At 53.6% G+C, this 10436-nt stretch overlaps 1 protein-coding gene across 2 annotated transcripts; it reads left to right on the top strand.

Moving 5' to 3' along the window:
• Positions 1 to 249: 249 nt before the first annotated feature.
• PLPBP (pyridoxal phosphate binding protein) lies at positions 250 to 5325 on the top strand. Of its 2 annotated transcripts, XR_012652547.1 has the most exons (9): positions 250 to 381; positions 841 to 948; positions 1174 to 1209; positions 1797 to 1872; positions 2052 to 2186; positions 2385 to 2527; positions 3164 to 3262; positions 3586 to 3815; positions 4381 to 5325. XR_012652547.1 is itself a non-coding variant. In XM_075043490.1 (8 exons), the coding sequence occupies exons 1-8, from the start codon at positions 286 to 288 to the stop codon at positions 3721 to 3723; spliced, it is 831 nt and encodes a 276-aa protein (XP_074899591.1). In that variant the 5' UTR covers positions 250 to 285; the 3' UTR covers positions 3724 to 5325. The 2 variants fall into 2 exon arrangements, 1 of the variants encoding a protein (XP_074899591.1); XM_075043490.1 differs by having other exon boundaries at positions 3586 to 5325.
• Positions 5326 to 10436: the final 5111 nt, after the last annotated feature.

Here is a 10436-nt window from a genome sequence, read left to right as displayed (position 1 = left end):
CTGCAGGCAGCCCCAGCTAGGCCCTGCGGCCCAGCCTTTCCCCTCAGGAGCCCGTGGAGGCTGGCGGCCGGCCCCGAGCCCCGCGGCCGGGCCTTCACCTTGCCCTCCGCGCTGACCGCCATGGCGCCCGCCGACCTTCCCAAGATGGCGCCGCTACAGGCGGGCCCCGCCCCTCCGCTGCCATTGGTCGGCGGTGCGCGGCGGAGCGATCCTATTGGCCGCGGGGCGGGGAGGAGCGGCGCGCGGGCGTGTGTGTGTGGCGGAAGGCGGCGGGGCCGACCGGGGATGTGGAGAGCGGGCATGGCCGCCGGGGAGGGTTTGGGCCCGGCGCTGCGGGCCGTCACCGAGCAGGTGCAGCAGGCGGCAGCGCGGAGGCCGCAGGTGAGGGGCGGCGGGGCCGCCCGCCGGGGCGCCGAGGAGGGCCGGGGTCGCGGGAGGGTGCCCTTACCCCGCCGGGGGTAGGCCCGTTCGCCATGGCGGCAGGTCCTCCGTCACCATAGAGACGGTGCCCGCATCGTGAGGGCAGCTCCTCCGTCACCATGGAGACAGCCCCTCATCGCCACAGAGACGGGCCAACCGTAGAGGCGGCTAAATGTTCCCCCCAGCGAAGGAGACGGGACCCCATCATCGTCCTTAGAGATAGGCCTCCCCCCCACATAGGGACCGGCCCCCCATTACCGTGGAGGCCGCCCTGACCCTCCCTCCATGGCAGCCTCAGGCTGTGGGGCGACCTGAGCTGGGGCCGGGGGGCCTGGCTGGATGCTGCAGGACACTAGGGAGAGCGTGGGGCAGGTTGGAGTCTCCCCAGGACGTCCCCCTCACCCTCTGGTGCTTCTGCAGGGTCTCCCGGCCGTGCAGCCACGGCTGGTGGCTGTCAGCAAGACGAAGCCAGCAGAGATGGTGATCGACGCCTACAGCCACGGGCAGCGCAGCTTCGGGGAGAACTACGTGAGTTGGTTGGGCCCCACGGGTCTGCGAGTGGGCCCCACGCCAAAGGCAGGCACCAGCCAGCCCAGCGTGTGTGGGGAGCTAGCCTCGGTTATAGCGTCAGGCTCCTGGCCCTGTGTTTGAGGCACACAGTGGTCCCAGGAACAGGCATTCCGGAGAGACCGTTCTTATGGTGCAGGCACGTCTAGTGTGGTTTTAACGAGAGACTGTCTTGAATTCTCCTAGGTTCAAGAGTTGCTAGAAAAGGCATCAGACTCCAGAGTAAGTACACAGTTCCTTATATGTTCTGTCTCCCTGTATAGCTGTGTCCTGAGAGCTGTTCAGCAGCAGTCCTGGTTTTTGTTAGGGATTTGGTAATGGAGGCTGTTTGATCCTTGTCTTTTCAGGTAAATGGTGGGGTTATTCTTAGCTCTTTGCCTCTGCTCCATTCCCCCTCCTTGCCTTGCTGGCTCCAGAGGGTTCTGTGAATACGTGCGCCTTAGTTGTAAAGTATTTGTCTGAACAGTGCTTTACCTTTTGTGCTTTCTGCTGTAGGAGATACACAGTCTTAATTTCAAAAAAATGGTAACACTCAGTTTGGGGAAAATATTATTTTATGACTGTTCAGTTACAAAAGACCTTTGCCTTCCCTGCTCACCTTGTAATGTTCTGTAGCTGCAGCCCTGTTCCTCTCCAGACTGTGAAGCAATCTCACTACACATCACAAGCACTGCTTGAGCTGTGTCTTTCAGGGTAAACAAAAGAAGATTGGGTACCTGGTATTTTGTTTGTGGGCAAACTAAGGCTTAAGTACTATGTGGGGGCAAGGGAATTGTCTTTCAGACCTAACTGTTCCTCTCTGCTTTTAGATTCTGTCCTCTTGTCCAGAGATTAAGTGGCATTTTATTGGCCATCTGCAGAAAAATAACGTCAACAAGTTGATCGGTAAACTCTATTTAATTTTATGTGCAGTGGCCCTGTGGGCAATAGTCTTCCAATGTTCAAATAATAACAACCTCCATGTACATTAACTCACCAGTGCCTGTCTCTGGGAGCAAGCTGAGTTGTAGGTACAAAAATTTCTGTGCCAGCAGAATTGCCTTCAGCTTGTGTTTCCTCCCCAGCTGTCCCTAACCTGTTCATGTTGGAAACAGTGGATTCTGTGAAACTGGCAGACAGAGTCAACAGCTCATGGCAGAAAAAAGGGTCGTCTCAGAAGCTGAAGGTCATGGTGCAAGTTAACACGAGTGGAGAAGACAGTAAGTGGCTCTTTCTGATGATATGCAGGTTTGTCCTGCTGACTTGACAGAAACAACCTGAATGGGATGGGTTGGTTTGGGCTCCTAAAGTGTTTATCTAAGCTAGGATGAAACTTGCTCCTCTGTTAGCTTCTGCCTGGCTGCAGGGAGAGGAGGTCTCTGGCAGAGCTTGGCACAAATCTCTCTGCTTTTTGCCAGGTAAGCATGGCCTTCCTCCCGGAGACACCACAGCTGCTGTGGAGCATGTCATCAACAAGTGTCCAAGCCTGGAATTCGTGGGCCTGATGACAATTGGCAGCATTGGGCATGACCTTAGTAAGGGCCCAAATCCTGACTTCCAGGTAAGATTTTCTAGAAGAAAATGTCGACTGTTGGCTGGCCTCCTGTTACAGTCTGTCTGTCCCAGCCGCACCAGTATGCTGTCAAGCTGCAAGTCTGACTGTACATTGTCAGTAGAAACCCCTTGTTCAGAGCTCTGTGAAGTATCAGTGTTAATGCAGCTGTGAGGCTCATTTCTGCAGAGGTCAGGTGCCTATATGTATGTGGTTCTCTGAAGCTGTAGCCAGGATATTGGCAGGGGCACCTTGTGCAGCAATTACTGTCCTGGATCCTCTGGTCCTGCTTTCAGGTGAGGTTTCAGTCAGCCTTCCTTCACACGCTGTGTGCACAGGGCTGCATCAGGCAGAGGAACTGGGTCTGCGTTCCTCGTCTGTCATGCTGGTGTGATAATTGGATATCTTCAGAAGATGTGTAGACTTGTTAAGTACCTGTGTTGTCAGTAACGTAGCCTGTAATGGGAAATCTCCAGGTGCTGTTACGGTGCTGCAGAGCAAGCTTCAGTGGGAAGTGTGGGAATTTCACATTCTCTGTGAAGGAGACTTCAAAGAAAGGCAGAAATCGTGATCTGTGAAACCCTGTAACGGAGCTGGCATGGCTGTCAAGTATGTGATCCTCTCCTCTTTCCTCCTCCCTTCTAGATGCTGCTGTCTTTGCGGCAGGAAGTGTGTGAAAAGCTCAATCTCCCCATTGAGAAGGTGGAGCTGAGCATGGGCATGTCCACAGACTTCCAGCATGCAGTAAGTCTGGTTTTCTTCTGCCACCCCTTCTCTCGGGAAACAAACGTACCAGCACCAGCAGTAGGCAACCCAAAGTCCAGCCCAGGTGTCATTCAAACAGGCCTCTTAGGCCTGCCTTTGGCCGGAGGTACTGATGGTGCTGTTCCATGAAAAACATCTCTCCTGGACCTGGGATAGAGTTCTGGGGTTCAAAACAGACCCTAGCTGTAGCTGCAGATGGCATGTATGTGGGGAACCATCCTTCTGTGACATGGCGAGTGGACTGTGTTGGCAGGTGTGGGTGGCAACCCTGCCCTGAACTCCTCCTTTCTGTCTCTTTGTAGATAGAGGTTGGATCCACAAACGTCAGGATTGGAAGCACTATTTTTGGAGAGCGAGATTATTCCAACAAAGCAGTCGATGGCAAGGCCCCTGCTGAAACTGAAGGCAAAATGGAGACCTTGACGGCGCAAGGTCATTAGATGGGAAAAAAAGTGGCCTCAACAGAGGACAGATGATGGGAGACCTCACTATGCATTCTTACCTCCCTCTGCGTCGGTACCCGATCATGATGGTGAGAGTGAATTCCTCGTAACAAAACAGAGGCCAGAAATGCCTCATAATTTATTGTGATTATAGAGTACCCATAGCAACTGGAAATTTTAATAACCAACAAATTATAAGAAAATCTATGGTTGAAAGTGACTGTGGTATCTTGGCTCCTTCAGGGTCATTAAGAGCAGTGACTTCTGGATAACTAGGTTGAACAAACTAAATACTTGTCAGGATGGAGTTGCTAATGAGCAAGATGTATCTGCAGCAGTGTCGGTGACTGTGTTTTCACTGAGGACTAAATTCTTCATTAAACAAGTTATAATCTTGCCAGAGACCTATAAATGTTTTCCCAAATAAAAGTTTTGCACGTGGTCACTACTGAGGGATGCTTACATAGAAACTGTGATAGAGACACACTGTGACGCTGGAGAGACTATATCCATTTAAACAGAGGAAAAATAGCAAGCACACAAGGATGGATAAGGAACAGAGTTGCCAGCATGAACTCATGACGTAATGTTTTGGATGCAGATCGTAAGTGTGGGAGTGTCTTTTCAGCTGAATTTTGTATTTGTTCTTTTCAGGCTGGCACTGCTAACTTTTCCCATTGGTTCCGTGTCTGCTCAGATCTTCTGGGATGCTTTCAACCTTCCCCTCTTGTGAAGTGTTGTTGGGAGTTATTTTCATCCTGCATAGTAGTTTTTGACACTGCAAGTTCTTTTGGGTCAGAATGGGGCTTTTCAGCAAGGTCCTTGGTCTGTCAGCTTGCTGTTGCTTTCCAAGGCAAGACACTTAACCATTTGGTGCTTCCACCATCCTATCTGCATCTGTATGAGGATAATAGTACTTGCTTGTCTCACAGGGCAGCAGTGAGGTTTGCTAGAGGCCCTTCAGGAAAAGCACTTGAGAAAGTTAAAGTGTTATCGTTCCATGTGTTCTAGGTTCCTGCAAAAAAGTCCTGTTGCCACTGACAGAGCTTCTAGGCTATGTCTTAATATCTTAAGCGCTGGTCTAGCTGTCGCTTCTCCTGAAAGAGGGAAACGAGACTCTCTCACTGCAGTAACTGTTTCATTCAGATGTGAGCAGAAGCTCCCGCATTGTCACGTGCTATTTGGCCAACAGTAGCTATGGCAAGTCTCTCTTGTAACCTGTGTTACAACTACATTTTTGGCCTTTTGTGTGCTGCTAAGAGGAGGAGACATCGGTTGCCAGCAGAAACATCCTTCCCAGGCTTTTCTCTGTGTGCGTGTGGTTAAATCTAGCTGTTGGTTTTATTCTCTGACTATTAATGCTGAATGTAAATGAAAAGAGTCAACTCTAACACCAACCTGTCATAGCTACACGGTTTAGAAGCAACATGCAGTCTGAGCTGCCCTCCTCGGCACTGCACCATGTGTTGTTTCATAGTCTATTAATAAAAAGTGGTGAATTTTAATACCATCTGTGCCAACTATAAAGCTATTAAAGATGTTATTTTTATGTTCCAGCGTTGTGAATAAACGCCCTGAGTTGTCGTTCCCTAACCTGGAGCTGCTGTTGAGCAAGACTTGCTTGTCTTGGGATGGAGGGAGGAGGGTGGTTTGAAAGACAGCTGAGGCAGAGCTGGCAGAGAAAGTGAAGCTTTTCTTTGATCAGAAGAGGAAAAAAATAGCTGCCGCGTTGGGCGAGATGTCAGATGGTGTGAGCTATTTCTGGAGAAGCCCTCTGGGTGGCACTGCTCCCCAGGTCCGGGGCAGGGTTCCTGGTCCACCAAAGAAAGAACAACAGCTCCTCGGTACGGCTCAATAATGAGTCTCAAAAATAACTCTATTTCCCATCTGATGGCTGAAGTGAATCCCTTCCACCTCTCTCTTCCCAGAACTTCAGCACCACGCACTGACCACAGATCCTCATGTTCACAAATTTCACAACTTTAAAAGCCTTTTGTTTATTTTACAGAACAAAGTCAGGACACCCATTCTGTCTGAATTTGATTCTGATGTGCAAAGACTGCTGGTGTCCCTGCAGTGTTTGTTTGCTACTTGTAATATGTTGGCCAGAGCTCTCCATAGCAAATGAGGAATGAAAGTGATCTGCTACCTGAGCTTACAGAGCTAGCCCAGCCCTGGAGCAGGCAGTTCTGAGCCTGGGGGGGTGATGGGGGACCTCTCCTCTGCTCACCCCTTGCTGACGGCCCTTTCTCACCAGCCTGCGGTTCCAAAACCAGCTGTGCTGCCGCACTTCTTTCTGTTCGAGCACAGAACAGCGGAGCAGGTTTACATTGAGAATTATCTTGCGCTGTGGCTCACCTCCCCTCTTGCTTTTCCTCTCTCAGGCATTTTGTGTTTATTTCCCGAGTTGAACCTGGATGCTAGCCAAGCTTAATGAAGTAGTAAATGGTGTAAACTGGGAGGCGAGTGCGTACCGGTGGATGTGGGGCAGGGCAAGGCTTGTCCTGGCTTCCGTGCCCTGGAGCTCTGGCTCGGCGCAGCAGTATTTTAGGAGCAGACTGGCTCACAAAAGCGTGTGGTCTTCTGTTTTTCTGATCTCCCTGCATACCGTCTGCTAAAACATTTAAGGTTCCATCAGCTTTGGTGATGGCCTCCTGCGTGAGACCGTGGCCGAGCTGCGTGCATCTTGGTGGTTCTGGAAAGCCATGCCGCGTGGTGCTGGGGGTGTTCTCGGCTGTGGGATACATCTCCCCTCCAGCCGGGCTGTGTCAGGGCCGTGCAGCTGGCCTGCGGGGAGCAGCTTGGGTGCTGTGCCTGAACGGCAGCGCCGGCTGCAGCTGCGGTGGCTGGTGTTGGGCTGTGACAAGGCGCTGGAGAGGAGAGCAGCGTGAGCTTCTGCTCCCTTCCTCTGCAGCTGTTTCTCTCACCCATCCTGCTTCCAACTGGCTCTTTTCTTCTGACTGCCTTGTCCCCGAGAGCTTTATCCTGCTCCTCCTGTGGCCGAGCCTCCCAGAAGCCGGTGCAGCGGGCAGTGCCCGACGGCACCTTCTGTTCCTCCTCGAGGCGCCCACTTCGAGCCCAAGACAGAAGGGTGCAGAGCCACCGTGTCGGTGAAGCCGGACACCTGTCCGGGGGGAGCAGAGCGCAGACCACCCACTCCTTCCGCAGAGGTCACCCGGCAGATGGTAACTGTTGGTCACTGGAGTGGAGCCAACGAGTTGGAGATGAAAGGCTCCCTGGCCTCTTAATGAACCACTCCCCGCGCAGGCACCTCGGCCCCCTGCAACACAAGCTTTATTTACATCTATTAAAAGCACTTGGCTGGTTTATTGAAGCAGCAGTGCTCTCGCTCCCCACTCCTCAGGGCAATGTCACTGTCAATATTTGCCTTGGAGGAATGCATCCAGCAGATGAAGGCTTGTTTTGCAGCCAGAGAGGGACGACTCCTCCCTCGTGACTTACAGCCCTTGCCAATGGCGCAGGCGCCATCACCTCCCGGAGCAAAGACATGGCCCTGGGTTTCCCAGCAATCCCCGGAGGTGACCCTTGTTTCCACACTGTCCCTTGGGTGGGGGCTGGCCAGGCTGACCCCCCCAGAGCCATGCCGGCACACGGAGCAGGACTTTGCATGCGCTATGGAGCAAAACTCTTCCCGAGGGCTTGGGGAGCGTCTGTGGGCAGACTTGGCTGCCCCTAAAAGGAATAAAACCATCAATGATGCTGGACAGGCTGGTGTGCTGCTGCTTCTCCTTTCCTGGCTCCTGAGGAGATGGGCTAGCTGCCTGAGGCCATCCTCATCCTCAGGGAAGCGCTGGTGCCAAAGCAGCAGCCTCTCCTGTTAGAGGCACTCTGAAGTTGCTGAGGTCCGCAGGCTCCGGTTACCTGTTAGGTGAGAGTCCAGGCATCTTTCGCTTCCCTTCTTCCACAAAGCCAGGCTTGATTTATTTTTTTATCAGATAATATCCTTTGTGTTGCGAAGTATCTGGAGCTGAGCTTGGCCTCCCTGCCAAATCGCAGCGCAAGCTGGGTGCGTGATGCATACAGCAGATGTGCAGGGAGGCGGTGGGTGCCGAGGCCAGCTCTGCGAGCGGGGAGGGCTTGGAGGGACATGAAAGCCTCTGCTCCCCGATGCGGGGCGCTCGGTGCTGTAGCCAGTCCTGGTCCCGGTGCTCAGCACCCCGCCATCTGCGGGCAGGCGCAGGGTGCTTAGCTTGCATGAGAAAATCAAGAGCTTTGGGTCAGTTCCCTGCTCTGCCTCAGGCTCCTGCTGCGGCCGGGGATGCTGTGGGCAGGTGAGAGCCCGGGGATGGCCGGGATCAGCTCGACTGGGAGGCAGAGCCCGCTGCAGCCTTTCAAAGTGGAAAGCGTGTTTATTTCTGGGATATCGGGTTTCCGGCAGGAAGGCCGGCAACTGCCAAGGTTTTTATTGGATCCCAGTGAAAGGAATTTAGAGAGTCCCGTGCTTGTTGTCTTTCCCTGTGCCTGCAGTGGTTAAGGAGCGTTCTTACCTTTGAATGGGAGTGAGGGGCATGGGGATTTGGCATCCGGCACCGGCACGTCCGTGGTGATGGAGTTTCAAACAGGTTGCCTTGTTGTCTCCCAGGCAGGAGGCATCAGGAGGGGTCAGGGCTGGGAAAGCACGGAGAGGGGCTTGGAACTAGTTGAAAGAATCTGAACTCCGTTGGGCCCGAAGCATGTGGGAAGTGTTGCTTGAGCTCCTCTCCTTGTAGCGGGGCTGGGGACGGGTTTTTCACATTTGTTACTAGTTTGGACAAGGTTTTGACTGTTCTTGGAGGTAATTTTATAGGAGATTGAAATTCTGAAGACCACGTACAGTGGCTTGATTGCTTCAATGTGTCGTGGAGACAACTCCAGAGCTCTGACTGCCCTTGGATGCTGCCAGCACTGACCAACATCCTCTAGGGCCTGAGACCTATGCCAAGTCCCGTTCCTGTCCATGCACGGGGAGCTCTTGGCTTAATGCTGGGGTTTCCCAGGGCCCCTTCTAGCTCGGCTGTAGAGCCGCTGCCCTGAGGAAGGGGAAGAAGAGGGGCAGCGGCTGTGGTTTGGATCAGTCAGAGCTGCACTCAGTAGGAACAGGAGTGCGAGCAGCTCCCTGGCTCTTCCTGCAGAGAAGAAATGAAACGGGCCATTAAGGCAACACCAAATAACCCGAGGGTGAGAGTAGTCTGGAGCAGCAGGGCCACCCACGGCGAGGTGTGAGCCCGGGCTCTGCTCGAGGTCCCTCCAACCACTTGGTGCGGCAGCATTGGGCCATTCCCTCAGGGACGAGCTGCTGAAATCTTGTGTCTCGCTCCCAACTCTTGCGCTGATGGGCACAGAGGCTAGCAGGGCTGCACGGTGGCTGCTAGGGTCCTTGCAAGTGCTGGAGTTCTTGGAGACGAGGATTTCTTAATTTAGGGCTTGATCCAGCAAAAGAAGGTGGCTGAGCCCTGTGCACTGCGGCATTCGGGATCACGTCCCTCTTTGGTGCTAGGTTTGGTGTGCTGTGAGTGCCTGCGGTCTAAATCGGATGTCAGACAAGCAGTCTCTTCTCCACGTTGGTGGGGACACCCGGGGAGAGCAGCGGGCTCCAGCCTGCAGACTCATCTTCTCCAGAAGAAGGAGTGAAAACCACTCTTGATTTCGGCAATGTTTAAAGTGGGAGGCACAGCTCACCATTCTGGGTTTTGGGAGGGGTTTCATGCTGTGCAGATGCTCGCAGGATCTCTGAGCGGATACTGGACACAAGCAGTTTCCTGTTGCTCTTCCAGCTTCAGCTGCAGGGTCTGGGACCAGCATCCTGCAGTGCTGAGCACGGGAGGGTAATTTCTGCAGTGGAAATTTTGCTCAGTGGAAAAAAGGAAAAAAAAAAAGGAAAAAAGAAAGAGGGAAGATGTGGGTACGCTGCTGCTGATTGTTGGTTTTTTTACTAACACGATGATGCTGGTCTCCAGGACTCTGGGATCCTACGACCCCTACAGGGGTGCGACAGGCCACGGAAGAGCCCTCGGGGCCGTGCTCCTTGTCCCTGCCTGGCTGGAGGCAGCAAGCACCGGGGCAGGGAAGAGATGGAATGGAGGCAACCACTAGTTAAGCGGCTAACGAGCTGTGCGGGAACTGGGCTGCTTACACTCCCAAACAAAAGTGCATGTGGAAACAGCTTGGGAGTGTGTGCTGATGAGTATCTCCTCTTTCCGACGCCCACTGCCACAGCGAGTTGTATTTATTTGGAGAAAGGAGTAAATTTCTTTTCCCCTCCAGGAACTATTGGTCCTGGGGAGAAACCACATTCCCAGAGTCGTCTCTTGTCGTCCTTCCATGACCCTCTTCCTCCGCTCCCTGGCACGGGGTCCTGGAGACTTCATTGCCTGCTTTTGATCCCTTCTGGTTTGAAGCTGTGTGAGCCGTGGCCTCAGAGACGTCGAGCCCCGGGGGGAGAGAGGGCTGGGGGCAGCGCAAGAGGCAGCAGGGACGTGGGAGGGGGGGAGCGGGAAGGAAAATATTGAACTTGGTGTGAAAACCAGTGAAGCAAACAGGGAAGGCAAAAAGGGAAGAGTGTTAACTGCGGAGCGGAGGCCAGGAGGGGATGAAGCGATGTGACCACGAAGGGAACTGCGTGAGTTTGTGCAGGGGGTTCCTCCGGGGTCCCAGCAGGCGGTGGGAGGGCTGGTGGGGCCACGTGTGTGCACCCACCCTGGATGCAGCAC

Source organism: Buteo buteo, chromosome 12 (assembly GCF_964188355.1).
Source record: "Buteo buteo chromosome 12, bButBut1.hap1.1, whole genome shotgun sequence".
Classification (NCBI taxonomy): Eukaryota; Metazoa; Chordata; class Aves; order Accipitriformes; family Accipitridae; genus Buteo; species Buteo buteo.
Note: the sequence above shows the minus strand (reverse complement) of the source record. Positions and strands in the feature narration are given on the sequence as shown.